We start from the raw sequence: 20801 nt of genomic DNA on the forward strand, positions 1-20801 counted from the left end.
AAGGGCAGACCTGTCCACGCCACTGACATTTAATGTGTCTGACAGAGTGTGTGTGTGTGTGTGTGTGTGTGTGTGTTGAGTCCTGTGCTCCGCCATCTCCTTGGCCTCCCGGGTCAGCGTGACGTCTCTCCCATCTCTCCGCTTACAGTGTTTGCTTGACTCCTCTGAAATTACTGCCCACTCTTCACCCCGTCCTCCTCTCGTCTGTATTCTCCTCCCCGTCATAGACGCCACGGTAAATATCACACCGTTACCTTGGCAACAATGCATCCGACATTCCTCTTCCATTCATCATTCCGCATGCATCCCAAAATAAACAGTGTGTTCACCGGAGCCGTGAAGGACGGCAGACAAAACAGCTCAATAAACGCGGCAAATAAAGATAATATCTGTAAATATCACAGTTTTTATGATGAAATAATAATCTGTCCATCAAGATTACATCGATTTACCCGTTTTTATTATAATCGCATGCTCAGTATGAGCTCAGTATGAACAGTAGAGTATAAACTCCCTATTGAATCTAAAGTTTTATATTATTACGGAGTCGTTGTGAAGTGATTCATTTAAAGAACTGGTTCATAAGAGTCATTTGTGAATCAGAATACACTGATCGCACTAATGGTTGTCTTTAGCCCTATTCGGACGGGACTAGTTTAACATGGAGAGGTGGGGTAAAGTAATAATCACCAGAGCTTCTCAGTGATTTTAGTCTCATCCGACTCCGAATGTGCATCTCAGTAATCCTTACGGACAATGGGTCTCATTCATGAAACATTCGTAAATATACGAGTAAATATGTGAGTGATATGCGCGTAAAGAGACCTTCCCGAAAACTCTTCTCCTGATTCACAAATACTTCGTAAACGTCAGATGTGATAGTGAAATGTGTGTGTTAATGAATTCAAATCAGTCGTAAATGGTTATAGATCATTTAAGCACTTGTTAGAAGATCGAAAGCACTTGTTAGAGGCACGAAACATCTTTTAGCTTTAGGTAAGTGCCTATTACCAACACAATCCAATCTGAAGTTAATCAATACATCGTTCGACCGGACATAACTGTGTTATATGTATAAATGCGTTTGCGCACGTGATATCAGGAAGCAACGTAATACACACATGACGGCGATGCGCAAATCGAGTTACTCTCCCACTTCTGCTAGTTTTACTGAGATTTCTTATCCCGTGCGAATTGGCCTTTAATATTACAGACGTCCTTTGGTAAAATGACATCACTCCATCTACACTTGTAAAGTTAATCCCGTCCGAATAGGGCTTTTTAATCTCATTGCGTTCAATTGAAACTGCAAAACTAGCAATCGCAACTTGTGTAAAATATAGGTTTGGTGAAGTTGGAGCATGAACATCTTTGACTGTCATTTACGACATCGTTTTTTTGGTATATCAGGTTAAAGATGGTTCAATTCTGTTGAATGAAACCACTCGTCCTGCATGTGAAACAAAGGCATGATGTGTGAAGTGTTACTTGGGTTGTGCAGATGTTGCCCGGTAGCCTTCCGGGAGCATCCAGTCTGTTAACTTATTAAATAATTCATGAGCTAAGATTTCAGCAGATTGTTTAATTCACCAGCTGATTAGTGCACAACGTCTGCCACTCAACGTCTGATCAAGTTATTAATATTCATGAGCAATGACTACACTTTAGCAGTAAATTGCAGCATTGATCTTAATCATTTCACATCGTTTATTCGTTTTTTGACATTTTAATTGTAGTCTCGAAGTCCAAACTAAGTGTCACATGTGAGTGTGTCCCGTATAACCCGTGTCACACACTCACACAAGGGCTGCAGGCGAGCTTTAGTTACAGCTGCTGAACACAGATGTGCGCGTAGAGAAACAGGAGCCGTTCCACTGTGAACATAATGACCTCCATCACACACACACACGTCATTCCCACAGGCGCTCGCTGTGTCCCATGATTCACTTCTGTCCTGTCTGTCCCTCTGCTTTAATACTGCAACATACGTACTTCTGTTGAGATACTAGATGCACTGTTATAAACTTCAAAGAGACGTCCAGAAGAAGAAACGTGACCCTAACCACCCCATATGAGTGTGCAACCAGATCCGCCCATCTGTGCGGACGCCGCGTGTTCAGATCAATCCAGGTCAAGCACTTCCAATACCATCTGTTTTTAAAAGTTCTGCCAGTCTGTAAACCTTCTGTCCCAGAGGACTTAAAGCTGCAGATTTATTTCCACAAGGAAGATGATATCCTGCAAAGTCAACACGAAATCAGAATTTCTTAATACATTTTGATAATTTTAATTTAAAAATATTTAGTGCATGTCATTCCAAATTTTTACATTCCATTATTACAATTTAAAATTATTGGTTTTCAATTTATTATACTGTAAACTATCATTTATTTCTGAAGATGTAAAGCTGAATTTTCAGGATCATTACTCCAGTCTATCACATGATCCTTTAGAAATCATTCTAAAATTCTGATTTATTATGAGGGTTGGACACAGTTCTGCTGCCTAATATATTTGATGAATAAAAGGTTAAAAAGAACTACATTTATAAAAAAATTAATATATTTTCTAATAATATAAATCTTCTTTACTGTCACTTTTTATCAATTTAACACATCCTTACTTAATAAAAGTATTGATTTATTTCAAAAAAAGAAAGAAAGAAAATGACTGAACCCAAATGACTGACCAGTAGTGGATATTGCTGTTACAAAAGATTTCTATTTTTAAAAAATTTGCTTTTTTTTTAAAATATTTTTTTTACTTTTTATTCATCAAAGTATCCTAAAAAAGTATCACAGGTTATGAAAAAATATTAAGCAGCAGAACTGTCTCCAACTTTGATAATGAATCATCATATTAGAATGATTTCTAAAGGATCATGTGATAGACTGGAGTAATGATCCTGAAAATTCGGCTTTGCATCACAGAAATAAATGATAATTTAAAGTATAATAAATTGTAAACCAATTATTTTAAATTGTAATAATGTATCACAATATTACATATTTTTTTCTGTATTTTTGATCAAATAAATTCAGGCTTGATGAGCAGAAGAAACTTAGTAAAAATAGTAATGTTTCCAAACTTTTGACCTGTACTGTGTGTATATAATGGAAAACACAACAAATATTGATGAATAAACAATTTTTTAGCAGTGCGATGCATTAGCAAGAATACTTTATAGTGATCCAGTGATGCATTTCCCCTGAAACATACTAATAGCCCACTGGTTTTACCATCGCATCCACCATCTCTAAATATCACTGCAATGGCTTTTCACTTTCATCTGTTCCGACAAATAGTCGAGTGTCAGCCTGTATCATTCAGACACACAGAGATGATGTATAGAGCTCTGAAAGTGGATATAAATGCGTGTTTTGATGGGAAGCAGATGGTGTGGATAGATGGGAGATGGATTGAGGCATCATCGGCTCGGCCTCCTGCTGTCTTCGGCCCGGTTCAGTCTCCACAGCTCAGCTTTAGAAGTGGACGAGAGCTTTAGGGTTCATCCCACGACGACAGCCATGATTGAGGCCGAAGAAGCGAAGCTGGTGTGTCTGTGTAAAGTTAACTTTGAGCTATTAAGTGTCCTAAACATGTTTAATTTGCATGCACATGTGTTGCGGTAATGATTTTCGATGCGAGGGATAAGCCGCCGCTTCTTCGTTTAAGTTTGTGAAAGTGTCTGGAAGAGTTTCAGTCATTTATTTTTTTGTCTGTTAGTGTCTGCCAAAAATCAGGGATTCATTGTGCTTCCAGATGGCAACTGTTGTCATGGCTCAGAATCCATTCCTGGTGATTTGTTTCTCCGTGACTGTAATGAGTTGTTGCTGTATTGATGCGCTGAGATCCAGGTCACGGCCCTCAGAACAGACTGACACAAAATGTAGTTTTTTTTCTTGTCCTGCAGCATTTAGACGATTGTCATCCTTTTTCATCCGTGAGCCACAATGTGTCCTCACAGACACCCTCTGCGCCCACTCAGATTAAACACGCACACACACACACGCACACACACACACACACACACACACACACACACACACACACATATATTCATACCATGGTCTGTCTGAATAATCGATTCTGATTGGCTGGAAGGTGTGCATTGAAACCATTTAATGTACAGGTAGTTTCAAATCAGTTTAAAGGTACAATATGTAAGATTTTTGCATTTAAATATCCCAAAACCACTAGAACACTGTTAAAAACAGTATGTGGTTTACTTGTGTGCTTATGTTTCCAACATAATGTTTCCAACAATGGTTAAAATTGTGGATTTCTCTGGATTTAACCAGTGCATTCCGTCGCCTGTCACTGTCATATCGCCTCATATTGCCAAAGTTGTTTGTTTTGCACATTCGTGATGACCATAATTATACTTCACTTTTCTCATACAATTAGATTGATTGTTAAAACTTTACAGTCATTGGTGTGAAGTCATAACTTCCCAGTGTGACACCACCAAAAGTCTTTAATGAAGTCGTGCGAACAACGTGCTCTGCGTTTTATTTTTCTTTCCCTTCCGCCACCGCCTGAGATGACATATGTTATCTTATGCTTGTGCACTGTAAGCACGCCGCCCTCTTGAACGTGGGCCGCGTCCCCCTCTTAAACCCATTACTGTGAGAGAATAATTGGCCTTTTTCTTCACCACATCTGCTCTTGCAAAACTTCAGACGTTCAGTGACTAACAAGCCCCTCCATCACCCACCTCCGGGAGACGGTGAAACCTCAGCGTTAACATCTCGCACGCTTGTTCTTTTAATTGAGATTTACTGACAGTCCTGCATGCCCGTCGTCCAATCACAGCGCGGGGAGGGAATCGCCCTCATCAGGTGTCCAGATTGTGCGTCTCTAATCAGCGTTTGTGAGCTGGATGAAACGAACCGTTGGACGGGTCTTCTGAGGGCGATGTGGCGTTATCTGATCCGAACCAGCGCTCGAGTTTGTGTGTTTTGTCTCCATTACGATGCTTTCTGAAGCATCTCGACGGGAGCCGCACTCTCAGCCCATCTGCCTCCAAATGAGCCTCTTGTTAGGCTTTTTCCGACTTCCTCCTGCCATGCTTTTTTAGGGCAAAAGAGTGCAAATACAGCCCTGCCATTACTAGCACAACAACAGCCATCTGCAGCGGTTACTATTAGCAACACCAACGCATGCCTGTGCCAGACATGAGCTGATCTGTGTATTTTTGTGCTCGCAGGAGAGGAACTACTTGACGGCTCCATCAAGCTGTTTTCTTACTGTGCTGATGATGTAATGTGCTGGTGATTGCAGGAGCAGGTGCAATCAACACATGATGAATCGCATTATATTGCACCAAACGATACATCATATAATTGTTTTTAAAATAACACCACACCAAAAGTAGTGTTGCACATAATATTGTAATCATATTTGCAGTCTTGGTGAAGCATACGCATTACAATCTTAAAAAAACCCAAACCCAAACATTTGAAACATGGAGTATAATTGTGTTTTAGTTGTTTGCATGTTATACACCATTATGCAATATATAAAATGTGTTACTAATAAAGCCTGGTTTCTGCTCTTATGTAGTTTATGGTGATCTCCCAGCTTGGCCACAAAAACACCCCCCTTCAAAACAGACAAACTTAGAACAGCAAACATGAGCTGCTTTACTATAGATTTTTCAGCGGATTATAGACATACGTTCTTCACTTTCAGGCATTATTTTTAATCTAATGTTTCATATTATAACACTGAAAATGACAGCAGTGTCTGAATGATACTGTGGTAGATTTTTCTTCTATTTCGCACCTGACCTAAGTCTACCTGAGTCTCGTCTACAGTCGACGTCCCCGAACGTCTACAGTCGACGTTTAGTTTCTATGGGTCTCGTCTACAGTCCAGGGTTCCCGCAGGGTCTTAAAAAGTCGTAAAAAGTCTAAAATTCGGAACTTTAAATTTAAGGCCTTAAAACGTCTTAAAAACGGCCAGATTTTCATCTGCGGTCTTAAATTTCATTTAGTCAGGTAGGTCTAAAAAAGGTTTTACCCTCGTTAATTTCCAGAAACGCTTGCCGCAGAAAGTTATTACAAAGTAGCAAAAAAGTATCGAGTCGTATCCTACAAAGCGGGGCTATAGAGTAGGGGTCTCCAACACGTTGCTCGCGCTCGTGGCCTGATTGGAGGTCGCTCGCCAAGAGGCCGTTCACATATTGCGCGCTCAAGTTCGTTATTTCAAATGTAGGCGTAATAGAAGCGATGCGGCCGTTTTTTCCAGGCACAGCAAGATGAAAAAATCTCAACTTTTTTTCCGCAAGCGCACCGCAGGTCATGTGACAAGAACCAACCAATCAGCTTCACCCTTTCCGTAACAACATTGAAAGCTCAGTCAACAGGAAGGATGGGGGTGCACCCAAACACTACGGGTGTTTTTCTCTTCTCCTTAAATGAAACTTCTTTGTCGTTGTGGAGAGCGCAGTGCATGGTTGCATAGCAAGGACAGACGCCAAGGGAAAAATGGACAGAATTTTACTATTAATAATAAAAGATAAGCTAAAGTGTATTGTAAATGTAAGTAATTTATCTTTTTTGACTAAAAAATTCATTAAAGGCTGAAATAGGTGAGGTTTATCTTTTTATAAAACCTTTTTTTTTGTCAAAACTTTATTTGAACTTGTACATGTTAGTAGATAACATGTTGCAAGACACTCTTAAAACCTGGCCATCATTTTTAATGTTATTATTTTAATGTTTATGTAAACAAAAAGTGCATATTGATGCTAATTTTATTTGTTATTTGCTGGTTAATGCGTCGAGTAGGTCTTAAATTTCGATCTTTATGGTCTTAAAATGTCTTAAAAAGGTCTTAAATTTGACTTACTTAAACCTGCAAGGAACCCTGACAGTCGACATCCCCGAACGTCAACAGTCGATGTTTAGTTTCTATGGGTCTCGTCTACAGTCAACGTCCCCGTTCAATATTATTTATACTCCAGTGCGTCTACAGTCGACGTCGGTCGAGTTAGTAATCCCTAACTTGTTCCCCTAACTATCTTGCTGCGCAGCAATAATAACCAGACAGACTTCAGCAAACGTCCTTCAAATGCTTGAATCACGACCGGGAGAGTTCTCGAGCAGTTCTCAGAGAATCTCCCCCAAGAAGAAGCTTTAATCACGGCCGGAGGATCTCAGACAAATTTCAGAGAGAATCCCACCAGCAAACAGGAATACAACAGTTTTTATAGAATAGCAGCATGGCGAAAACGACATAATACATTACATAATTTCCCTACAATTTGATTGGTTCTTCATAGACAAACCCTTCTGTTACTAGGTTGAAGCAAACTCTGTTTTAATGATTACCTCATTGTTAATCACAAGTTTTCAAACCTAGACATCTGTCTAGTTTCATTTCCCCTATGTTATTTATACACTCACACACTCAAAGTCACGAGTTTTCGCCAAAGGGTTTGGAAACATTGAAAATTCAAAAGCACATGAATGTTGTTCCTGCAAGAAAAATCAATGTTAGTTATGATTAATGAAAAAATCCAACTGACTTCAGCTGAAAAATGGCACTTTTTTTCTTTTTAGAGCTGCTTAACAGCAGAGTTGAACTGTTGCAATCATTATTGTCCTGTTGATCACTGTAAAGCTGCTTGGAATCTACCTGTGTTGTGTAAAGCGCTATTTAAAAAAAGTGACTTGACTTGACACATCTTTTCTGAATGATATCCACTTACAATATGACTTGTGATGCCGTTATGGAATCATAACCACGCCTTGTTGGTTCGCTTGGCCAGAGGAGAACTTTGTGTCACCGATGGAGTTTGGGTTTCTTTGGTTACACTTAACATTATGCAGTATCACTGATTTGACTGTACTGAGACTATTTGATAAGAACTGAACTGAGCGATAATCAGGGTTAGGGTTAGGCTGCGTCTCATTTCTCTGTCTTACCCCTTACTCTTACCCCTTCCCCTCGGTTTTGCGCGTTCATGTGAGGGGAAGTGGTGTCCCAATTCTCATTTTGATTAAGGGCTAGGGCCAAGGCTTAGGGCTACATAGCCCTTGAAACGAAGTCTGCGGAGGACCACACTTGAAAGAGAGGGGTAGGAATTTCTCAGAAGTGAGTCGCACAAATGTATGTATTTTCAGCAGTTTAATGACACTCGTGTTTTATGATACCTTTAATAAAACGTTCAAGCGGTTTTAATTGTAAAGTTTTTGTTTTGAATCACTAGTTAACCGCTAGCTAGCAGCTATGCGCTATTTGCCGTTTGCTAATGTTTTGCTTATGGTGTCGCCGGTGCCGCCGTTAAATACAATGAAACAATGTCTTTGACTGATGGCACACAAGCGTGCAAAGATAAAGAGAGACCAGGCAATCGATATCACAACCCGAGATGACGGCATCTTCGTTTGTTTATGTCAACGCGTATCGCCTCTGTTGACGTAGCAGCCAGCTAGCGGAAAGGGAAGATGACGCAAACGGTAATCGAGTGGTGTCTCATTTCTTAGAGAAACGTTCTTCCCCCTACCCCCCTTCACTCGGTATCGAAGGGCAAGGGGAAGATGCAGACAAAGGGGTAGAGGAAGGGGAAGGGGTAAGACAGAGAAATGAGATTGGCCCTTAGTCTTAAAAATACTGTTTTCTGCAGAGCTGCTTTATAGCTGAATTGAACTCGTTTCACATTTGATGATCTTAACGCAGTTATTGAATGAAACTGAATCAACACTGAACTGACCTCCACTTTTTTTCTTTTTAGAGCTGCTTAACTGAAGATTTGAACTCTGTTTGCGTCATTGAATCATTATTTTTCTGTTTATCCCTGTAAAGCTGCTTTAAAAAAAATCTCTATTGTATAAAGCACTATATTTAACTATATACAAAGGTGACTTGACTTGATATTGTGATGCTGCTTAGCGTTAAACCAATGACAATGAAGGTTTTATGAAAACCCTTAACACGAGTGCTTTGAGAGTACCACTAGTTAAGTGAAAAGTGTTTCACTCGCTATTTTTCCAGCCAAAGTTGGATTATCGCATAAAACATTTCCAAATAAAGCTCCCTTTCCATCTCATGTGGTCAAGAGAACAAATTGGTCACTTGTGGCTCTTTTTTTCCCCTAACTCAGAGCCTCAGAGCGTGTAGATGAAAAGAAATAAAGGCTCATGTTATCTTGCGTTCAGAGGCGGATGCTCTGTGTTTATGAACCCGATCATGTGAGACACTTCTTTGAGGTAATTATACCCAACCACTTTGATTCAGGCATTTCTGAATGTGACCAAACCAACATTTGAGATGCTGTGCGATGCGATTGGTCCAGTTATCCAATCACATCCTCATTTGAGGCAATGTCATGTGAGTTTTTTTTGCCCATTTAGGATTTATTTGGTAAATGTGTTTCCATTGTAGTTTATGCACGTCGTCTTATCGGCTAAAAACAATTATCCGCCTCAATTAAGCGCATAGGACTCAATTTACTTCTTCCGCTGTTCGATGCTTTGATGTGTAAGTAAACTGGAAACTGGAGCATCTTACGTACTCAAGACAAGTTGTAAGTGAACTACACAATGGACGTCTGAGATCCTCTGCTTTCATTAAACATTGACTGAGTAATTGCATGGTATGCCTTAATAAGTGCCAATTGGTCTTTTGCCACAACCAGTCTGTGCTGTGACCTCCCAAATTCTCCTTTGTTAACCCGCTTATGAAATACACAATCACTTACTCTGGAATCAAACTTCTCGAAGGAATTACTCCCTGATTAAGTAACAAATGAGAGGATTTGCTCTTTCTTTCCATTTGCACAGTTGAAACGGCTTCAGTTAGACTCTACATGGGCGGCTTATATTGGCCCCTTTTTCTTAATAAGATAAGCCTGTCCAGGATTTGCCGCTTTTTAGACATTTTTCTTAAACTGCACCCAAGCGTGTGATGTTTCTTAGATGTGAATGCCATGAACGTTTTATTCTCCACTGGTTGTTCTTCAGAGACTTTTAAATTAAGATTTTATCAAACGTTTGACATTTTGCAGCGGGTCGGTATCTCTTCCAAACAGCGCGGCGTTATGAACGCTTTAGTACAGCCTGACATGTGTGGCATATATCACTCTTTTCATTGAGTCATTTACTAATTATGAGTTGGGCTTTCAGATCAGATGATGCTGGAGAGAGATTCATTCATTCAGAGATGATTCATCTAAACTGAAATGCATCATTAGCTTTAAGACTGGCAGAAGCGGCTCATTTTATTTACACATTCATATACTCATATAAATGTCATTTATCTTCTAAATAGTGTTTGAGAACTAGGGAGATGCATGTGCTTCAGATGGCTTGTCTTGTAAATGTCCAAATGTGTTCCCTATCTTATTGTTAACAATATCGCATGGTATTTCAAATACAAATGACATGTTTGTCTTCATGATTTTAATTGGAATGTAAAAGCGTTCTTGTCAAGCAATGCAATATATTGGATAACGTTAACCAATAGATTTTAAGCCATTGCTTTAGCATACTTGCATTCAAATCTGGCAAATCTTTTATTCAGTTTCATTGAGAATTACACCATATGTGACCCTGGACCACAAAACCAGTCACATGGGTCAATTTTTGGGGTCATGGGTCCCAATGGGTTCAGATTACAGATGGGTCATCTGTAATCTGAATAAATACGCTTTCCATTGATGTATGGTTTTGTTAGGATAGGACAATATTTGGTCGAGATACAACTATTGAAAATCTGGAATCTGAGGGTGCAAAAAAATCGAAACATTGAGAAAATCTCCTTTAAAGTTGTTCATTTATGTTCACGATTGTGCTTCATTCACTCACAAAAATAAATGTTTTATATATTTACAGTAGGAAATTTACTAAATATCTTCATGGAACATGATCTTTACTTAATATCCTAATGATTTTTGGCATAAAAGAAAAATCGATAATTTTGACCCATACAATGTATTGTTGGCTATTGCCACAAATATACCCGTGCGACATGTGACTGGTTTTGTGGTCCAGAGTCACATATTACTGAAGTAAAATAGCTAGCTTTTGACATTGAAAATGTATTAATTTTAGAAATTTGGTTTTGGCATCTACAGGTGAAACTCGAAAAATGTGAATATCGTGCAAAAGTTCATATATTTCAGTAATTCAACTTAAAAGGTGAAACTAATATATTATACATAATCATTACATGCAAAGTGAGATAATTCAAGCCTTTATTTGTTATAATTTTGATGATTATGGCTTACACCTTATGAAAACCCCAAATTCAAAATCTCAGACATTTAGAAAATTTTCATAAGCTGTAAGCCATAATCATCAAAATTATAATATATAATAGAATATATTAGTTTCACCTTTTAAGTTGAATTACTGAAATAAATGATCTTCTGCACGATATTCAAATTTTTCGAGTTTCACCTGGACACCATAATTTGAGTATAATCAGCATTTCCCATGTGTTTTGTCTTGGGAAAATCACCACAGCGTACATGATGATCCATCATGCCACATCACCAAAAACTCCAAATCTCTCAGTCATCAGCACGTGTGCACGTCAAGGAAAGGTTCTTGTGGAACGGACTGGTGTGAAAGCAGCGAGGGCAATGGGAGGGCGCGAGGGCATGCTGGCCTTTCAGAAAGGTCGTCTGTGTGAATGGCAGACGCTCCACTGGGAGCAAATGCTTCATTGTCCATTTTCTCCCTGGGCTTTTGAACGCCCAGAGGAATACTAAACATTGAAAACATTGTTTATTTCCGGAAGAACCTTTCAGAGAATGTGAAGCTAAATTTAGCAACTGGGTCACGTCAATTATAGCCACCTTTTTATTCAGTGTTTTGAGACTGTATAGACATTTAATGATCGTAATGGCTGGACGGACTCTCTCTCAGTAAATGAGATAATGCTGTGGACACACTATACACTGCATTTTGTTTTAAGTATGCAGTACGAAGTGCACACAGTATTCGTTATACTCTAGTATAAGTATGACATGAAATAAGTCTGTAAAATATATATACAGTACAGGCCAGAAGTTTGGACACATTACTATTTTTAATGTGTTTGAAAGAAGTTTCTTCTGCTCATCAAGCCTGCATTTATTTGATAAAAAATACAGGAAAAATATTGTGATATATTATTACAATTTAAAATAATTGGTTTTCAATTTATTATACTTTAAATTATCATTTATTTCTGTGATGCAAAGCTGAATTTTCAGGATCATTACTCCAGTCTATCACATGATCCTTTAGAAATCATTCTAATATGATGATTCATTATCAAAGTTGGAGACAGTTCTGCTGCTTAATATTTTTTCATAACCTGTGATACTTTTTTAGGATACTTTGATGAATAAAAAGTAAAAAACAAAACAAAAAAACACATTTTTTAAAAATAGAAATCTTTTGTAACAACAATATACACTACTGGTCAGTCATTTGGGGTCAGTACATTTTTATTTTATAAAAATTTTTTTATAAATCAATACTTTTATTCAGCAAGGATGTGTTAAATTGATAAAAAGTGATAGTAAAGAAGATTTATATTAGAAAATATTTTTTTATTTTGAATAAATGCAGTTCTTTTTAACCTTTTATTCATCAAATATATTAGACAGCAGAACTGTGTCCAACACTCATAATAAACCAGAATATTAGAATGATTTCTAAAGGATCATGTGATAGACTGGAGTAATGATCCTGAAAATTCAGCTTTGCATCACAGAAATAAATGATAATTTAAAGTATAATAAATTGAAAACCAATTATTTTAAATTGTAATAATATATCACAATATTACTTTTTTTTTCTGTATTTTTGATCAAATAAATGCAGGCTTGATGAGCAGAAGAAACTTCTTTCAAAAACATTAAAAATAGTAATGTGTCCAAACTTTTGGCCTGTACTGTATCTTACAAGGGTAACACGATGTAACCTTGCTCTCACTTGAACTGTCCCCTCACATTAAGTCCTTTAATTTGAGGGTATTGGACCTGGAAAGTCCTTGAATTTGAAGTTAACCAAAGTGTGTGAACCCATGCCATGCAGATTGCATACTTGGTACAGTATGCATACTGAAAAAAAAAAAAAAAAAGTACAATATATAAATGTTATTTTGAATACACATCCAAAGTTGACTGATGTACAGCATCATCTTAAAAGCTGCTTGTGTTAAAATACAGAAACCATTTTTATCTTGTTGCCCACTTTATATTGATTCTCCGTACATGTGCTTCCCTTTTAAAAGCATTATCACTTCCTGTCATGATCACTCTCTCTGTTTGCTCATCTCTCTCTCTCTCTCTTAGCCTGTGGCTTATGCTTTGACAAATTGTGTTTACAACCAATTAGTGTGATTTGTAATGTGCTTGTTTGCCGTCAGAGTAAAGGAACAGTGGAAAATGCTTCTTGATTTTATTCCAATAAAATAATCATTACTGAATTTCCCCCGACATCACTGATTGCTATCAAATCCGCACCCGCTCTTAGTAAGTGCAACAGGGTTTTAAGTGAATATACCGACATGTACCATCATTTCCACAACATCCATCACTCCAGTCTTATCATTCCCAGTATGTCTTTAATGCGGTGTGTTGTTCTCTGAGTCTCGTCTCTGTGGCCGGTGGCGAGGACAGGCACTTCTCTCGTTCATGAGCTCCATGTTCGTCGAATGATCACATGAGCATTTTCATTTTCAGCAATTTCCCTTGCGCCGCCGCGGGCTTTCACAATGACCCAGCAGAAAATGAGCTATCAACCGCTCTATGTTCTCCATTACTAATATTACTAGTTTTACCCCATTAATCAAATTAAGTGCTCGTCTCTTTGAAGTGCGTGAGAGAAAAACAAGCCTAGGTTCACTTCATTTGTGTCCAAGCTGTTCAAAGCAAGCATTTCCGCTCACAAATTTGACGAAGAGCACGGTTAAATGGACCCGAGGCTGTATCTCCACAGCGTTTAGACACCAAACTCAGTGTTATGAGATATGAAATATAGTTATTACTGAACGGTATGGCCAAAAATCTAAAGATTTTATATAACTATACCAATTTTCCCATATTGACCATTTTAGAAACACATTGACATGTTATGATACTCTGTAAGTGTCATCGACGCCAGTTTCGAGACAGCGCCACCTTGTGGTAAAAAAGAAAATGCTAATAGCTTTTGATTAATTGTGTCTATTGTAGTGAAACTGGTCTTAATAGATTCCTTGGATCATGAGATCATGAACACCAATAGTCAAACAAACTTCCTGTACGCCATTTAGATGTTCTTTTATAAAAACTACTTTTTCAAACTCCGAATTTCACCTATTGGTCAAAATTAATTGGCAATAATGTCATGTGACGAGTGATTGTATTTATAGGCTTTCAACTATTTTGCTTAAAATCATTTTCAAGTGTGTCTACTCATTTTTGCAGTTGATCTTACATTTTTTTTTTGTGCATTATCCGTCCAATCGCATTCGGGTCAGTTTTGACCCGGAAGAGGTAAATACGATTAGTAAAAAAAAAATACATTTGTTTAGTTAAAAAAAAAAAAACTTTGCTTAAGACTATCAAAATACACATAATTATTTTTATATAAATACATTTTTACACCTTTTTGTGAAGTAAACTGTGGCTCTACTGTAAAGCTAACATTCCACAGGGTCAAAAACTGACCCGGGAATACGAAAGATGAGTAGATTAAATAGTTAAATACAGTAGATTAAATAGTTAAAAAGTAGAATAACTTGTGTTTTTACCATGCCTTTACTTGTCTCGGTTACACTGAAGTGGCAGCTGTGTGTAGTTTATAAACCCATCTGTAAAACTATGTGTCCCTCAATGTCAAGAAAATCAATCTGTGTTTAACACGCCTTAAAAAAGCCGTTCAGAGTGCCGTCGTGTTGTGGAGATTCATGAAGATGTGTGTTTTCTTGACAGCTCCTCAATCATCCGCCGCCGTCTCTCTCGTTCGGGCCGTTTTAGGGGGTGGACACCTCGAACACCTCGTCCACAGCTGGACGTGTCCACCTGTTCTCCAGCGCACCTGCTGTCCCTGCAGGCCTTGCAGAGGAGTCGACCAGCCCTGGGTGATCTGTGACAAGTGAAGTGTGACCTCCTCGCCCAAACGCACCTCTGAGTGGCAGAGAGAGAGAGCTATTTTTATGCGATCTGCTGTCGGCCATGCATGTATGCATGAAGACGTCCCCGCAGCGGTCTATACGTGACATGATGTATGGTGTCGTGTCACATGTACTCAGTGAGGGAGTGTTAACTAGGGCTGAGCCCAAGCATAGTGTTTCCTTTACCAGTGGCTGATCATGCGTCTTCATGTTGTCGTGGCTCTGCTGAATACCGGACTGAAAATCTTTATCTAATCTGCTTTTTGAAAGCTTTTAACTCTGCGTTTGTCCTAAAGTCTAAGTAACAGTAACACATTGATTGTCTCTCGTTCACCTTGGACAAGATCCTTAGGTGTTCTGTGTCCTTTTGTGCTTCTCATCTCGAAATCTGTTCAATTGAAACCCACTGAGAGCGAAATGATTGACTCGATTGACTCAGACTTCGGTTGCTGAAACCGTTTGGGACGACCGTGCTCATGGTTTCTCTGCTGTGTACTGGCTAATTTATTGTTGCCAAGGCAACACTCACTCTGGGAAGATGACAATCACTTTAACAACCGCTTTTCAATCCATCATACATCCAATTGCTCAGTGTGGGCATCAACCTCTGTGGACTTTTTTATTATAGGTTTTTTTTTGTTTTTTAGCTTTAAGATTTGATTTTGTTTTGGGTTTTTTTGTATTGAGAAATTATTTTCTTGACACAAGCATATATCCTCCAAAATTGTCATTACCGTAATGCAAAAAGATGTATACTACTTAAATTGAATGGAAAATATTTTTTTTTTCATTTGCATAAAGGCAGTGTAACAAATATCACCATGATGTAAAAATATTTTAATGAAAAAAATAAATAAATAGACTTTACAATTTAAAACATACAATAACATATGTTATTGTATGTTTTAAATTGTAAAGTCTATTTTTTTTCATTAAAATATTTATATATATACTTTTTTGTGAAAAACGTAAATATATATATATATCCATTATACCATTTTACACGTGTTTTCTTTCTCAACTGTTTACGTTCACCTAAAACATAACTGCGTGTCTTTACTTGAATACTCACGAAGCCCAGCATTTTGACATTATTTTGTGTGTATTTGACTGTTTATAAGCACAATAAGCAGTAAAAAAGAACTAAATTTAGTACTGAGAGGCGGCTTTATGTGCGCGCACTATGGTTGTGAGCACAAAATCTGCGGGAATAAGTAAAATAATGCGCAATACGCACAACCTCATGCCGAAATTCAAGCCCTGTAACACCAACAATATTCATCCGGAGCAAAAGAATTGAGTGAGAGAGGAGAGGCGTGTTTGTGTGTCACTCGCTGTTGGAGAGATCGAGTGAGAAAGTGCAGCTGGTATCGTGTATTCTGCAGAAAATGAGAATTGGAAGCGTTTCAGATATTTCAGTATCGATTGAAAAATCAATACTTTTGACAACACTACATTGCAAAGTGCAGATTAGGTCGGACTCTGAGGCTTGTAGTAGCCGGTCGCCCCGCCTGGATGCCGAAATCACCCCAAACTCAGGTGGTTTAAAGGTCTCGAGGGGCGCTTAAATAGAAAATCACATCTCATGTTTGACACTCATCCGTTATGCTAAATTTGTTTGGAAAATATGTGCTTTATTGCATGTGTGTGAGTGTTTTGTGAAGTTCTCCTCAACTCTCTGTGTGTGATTGTTTTGTGAAGTTGTCCTCAACCTTGATTCGTTCGCCTCAAAACATGTTCTTAACCAGCATGCCGCAGTCTGTCCACATGTTACCCAGCGGCCCTGTGACTCCTCCGTGTGAGAGAAGAGCCCGTTGTGTGCGCTTATCACTGCTAAACGGCCTTTCTCTGGTGTGAACGGCCTCCTCTGTCCTCTCATGGCTCAGTCTGCGTGTGACTGCGCTGGTAATTGTATTTATTGAGACGCCGGCGCCTCATGGCAGAGAGGAAGAGGGTGGAGAGGACGGCGGGTGGGGGGGTGTCTGTCTCCATGCTCTTGTGATCGGGGCGTATGACTGAGGAAGGCAGCAGCAGTGACTACATGCTTGGGTTGGTGGTAAACAGCGGGAGTGGAGAGAGAGAGAGACAGGATTGAGGGGATACAGAGCCACTGGCGGCCCCCCGGAGGGAGAGACATGTTGAAATTCTGCACCACCCCTCGCTCAAGGTGTGTAGTTTTCTGTGAGTGTGTGAGTGTTTATTCAGGAGGATGGATGTTGCTGAGGAGATTTTTGGGTAGATGTCATCTGTTGAGTTTTCATCTGGGTTACATCATGTTTGACTCGGACCTCTGAAGGTAGTTTGTGGTTTTGCGTGGGTTGTAACTGGTCAGAGCTGGTTTAGGTGGACTATCAGCTGGAGGAGCTGACGTTTATCCTGGGAGACCTTTTTTGCTCAATCTAGTTGGGTTATAGTTTGGGTTATAGTTTAGTTATAGTTATAATGATAACTATTTACATGTATTCATTTAGCAGATGCTTGTATCCAAAGTGACTTGCAACTGAGCAAAAAAACAAGCAATTCATATATAATACATTGTATATATATTCTGTATATACTGTGTGTGTGTGTGTGTGTATATATATATATATATATATATATATTTATTTATTTATTTATTTATTTATTTCATAAAATATATATATTTTACATTTCTATTTATAATTTTATTTTAATTACAGTATGAATCATTTATCACATTTATTTTTTATAAAAATTGTATTCCTGTTTTTGATCACAATATAAATATTTTTTTATCATATATATATATATATTAATATTAATATTTATTTGTTTATATATTTATTTATTTATTTCATAAAATATATATATTTAAAATTTCTATTTATAATTTTATTTTAATTACAGTATTTTTATTCTTGTTTTTGATCACAATATAAATATTTTTTATCATATATATATATATATATATATATATATATATATATATATTTATATTTATTTATATATTTATTTATTTATTTCATAAAATATATATATTTTACATTTCTATTTATAATTTTATTTTAATTACAGTATGAATCATTTATCACATTTATTTTTTATAATATTTTTTATTCCTGTTTTTGATCGCAATATAAATATATTTTTATCATATTATATATATCATTTTTTTATTTAAATAATTTTTTTATGTAAATATTGTAAATAGGTACTGTTGACGGGCAGTTTGACAAATTGTATATCACAGTATTAATAATTTTTTATGATAAATACTTGAATTCCAAATGTATTGAATACACGTGTATATAATTGTATTTTTATTCACATTTATCAAAAAAAAAATTTGTGTTTTATAATTTTTTTTAGTAATTAATTAATTAATTAAATATTTATATTTATGTTTTAAACTTACTAGAAAAATACTAGTAGTAGCCAATATTTACTCATAATGACACCTCCGTTTTTAAGATAAATTTTGACTTTGCTTAAACATCCTCCATGTGTCCACCAGTTGCTTTGCAAAAAATAATAACACAGATAAGCAGATAATACTAATGCAGATTGAAAAATACAGTTTGCAGACCATACCACAATTTTCTCCGCCCTGATAGCAACATTCAGACGGTAATCTTTTCCAGCAGGCCAGCATGTAAATCACATCGCTATATCAAACGGCTCTTTATCGGGTGTCAGAGTGTGAACAGCAGTCTTGCATGTCTCTAATTCCCACAATTTCTGTTTCTTTTCTCTCCCACAGTCACAATGAGCGAAAGGTGACCTGCAAGCATCCCGTCACAGGCGTTCCTTCGCAAGACAACTGCATCTTTGTCGTCAACGAACAGTGAGTCACTTCTTTCTCTCTCTCTCTCTCTCTCTCTCTCTCTCTCCACAGTTTCCTGCAGCATTGAGTCAGAAACACAGCGCTTTGTCTGAAGTTCACACAAAAATCACATTCATCATGTTGGATAATGCACTCCTCTAATGTTGTCTCACAGAGGGGAAGGACGTCCATTTGCTTTTTGTTTTTAGGGTTGCATTGAATGTTGGTTAATTGGAGGTATAAAGAATTATAAAAATGAGAAAAAGTACTACATTTGAGACAAATAAGTTAAAAGAATTTTAAGCCACTCAGGATGAAAAGGCATTATTATATTCCATTAGTCTGCTGATGACTACATGTTGATTGAATCTCATAAAAATATGTGTGCGCACTTTTTTTTGTGTGTTAAAACCTTTACGTTTTTTTATGAGAAGCATTGCTTTTCTCAGGCCGTGTGCTAATGGATACCAGTGCTACTCTTTGTGTATGTGGTTTAAAAAGAAAGAGCCACTAAATAGTCAACACACCCCCACATTTTCACACAAAGCTACTACCAATTAACAGGCCAGCAATTAATGAAGAGCTGAGAATATTATAATGTGCGTGGATCCATCCGGGGTGGTGTTTACTGGACTGGAGCCGACGGGTTTATAGTGAAGTCATGGCTTGGGAAAACGCTCCTCTTCTTCACAGCTCACCTCTCCTGTCCAACGCGAGCTGCTCTCCTGATAATTGTGTTCAGCCGAATGCCCTCAAACCACTGGAAGAACGAGCTGTCAAACACATCTCCAGTCTTTATCTTGCTCTCTTTCTCTTCTCTTCTTCCTCCTCATCTCTCTCCTGCGTCCTCTAGCAAAGTCAACATCTTCCCTCCGCCGCCGCTTACCCGCTTAATCTCTGTTAGTCTCCATTCGCAGATAACCAACTAAACGCTGCCGTAGATAAACTTCAAATCCTCTCGCTCTGCAGAGACCGAATCTGCCACGGAAAGATGCAAATCTGATGAGGACAATGTTCACTCTTGTGTTGTTTCAAACCTGTTTGACTTTCTTTGGTCTGTGGAACACAAAAGCTGATGTTTTCTGCTGTCATCTGACATCTACAACCTCCAAAGATGAGAAGAAATGACAAAAAAAAGCACAGTGAAAGTAGTCCGTACTACATATTACAGGCTGCGTTCTTACTGTGAACTAAAAATGAATCTAAAACTGTTAAAAATAAATTTTGTCAATTAGAACAAATGCTGAAATATATTACAAATAAAATGTTGGATGAAAAAATAAATGTAAAAAAAAAACGTGAAAATTTGAATTTTGAACTTACAATGAAATTAAAGCTAAATAAAATATAAAAAACTACATTCGTATTTAAAAATGAAATATGTATTATTAATATTAAAGAAATGACAAACACATTTAAAATAAATACTCAAAATAAAATAAATACATAATAACATTACAATGAATATCATCATAATAATAATAATAGTATATAAATGGTTCTAAAATAATCAGTATCAATAAATCTTTTATTGTTTTTTTTATCCATTTAGTTACAATAAGGTTTAACATTAGTTAACATTAATGAACTACTTTAGTAAGCATGAACTAAGAATGAGCAATACTTCTACTGCATTTATTAATCTTACTTAATGTTAATATCAACATTTACTAATGCATTATTAACATCACAAGTTGTATTTGTTAACATTAGCTAATGCACTGTGAACTAACATGAACAGACAACGAATGACTATTTTTTATTAACTAACATTAACAAAGATGAATAAATACTGTAATGAATGTTTCGCTCAGTGTAAGTTCATGTCAGTTCATGCATTAACTATTGAAACCTTATTGTAAAGTGTGAACAATTCTCAGTGTTTGCATGAACGTTTTGCTAAACATCTCCTTTT

At 37.2% G+C, this 20801-nt stretch overlaps 1 protein-coding gene and 1 long non-coding RNA gene across 17 annotated transcripts in view; both read left to right on the forward strand.

Annotated features, from left to right (window-relative positions):
• Nucleotides 1–20801, forward strand: part of plekha5 (pleckstrin homology domain containing, family A member 5) — a 179738-nt gene that overhangs the window by 98617 nt on the left and 60320 nt on the right. For 14 of the 16 annotated variants that reach the window (XM_082166732.1, XM_082166742.1, XM_082166745.1 and 11 more), the window contains one exon: nucleotides 18824–18907. In XM_082166732.1, coding sequence (XP_082022858.1) covers nucleotides 18824–18907 — 84 coding nt within the window. Of the gene's footprint in view, nucleotides 1–17125; nucleotides 17270–18823; nucleotides 18908–20801 lie in introns of those variants that run through there. The other 2 variants (XM_082166734.1, XM_082166735.1) reach the window with 2 other exon arrangements.
• LOC309496766 lies at nucleotides 7786–12370 on the forward strand. Its single transcript, XR_014205232.1, has 2 exons — nucleotides 7786–7898; nucleotides 8638–12370. It is a non-coding gene; the product is annotated as an uncharacterized lncRNA (long non-coding RNA).

The sequence above is a fragment of the Leuciscus leuciscus genome (genome assembly GCF_965113295.1).
Source record: "Leuciscus leuciscus genome assembly, chromosome: 4".
NCBI classification, from domain to species: Eukaryota; Metazoa; Chordata; class Actinopteri; order Cypriniformes; family Leuciscidae; genus Leuciscus; species Leuciscus leuciscus.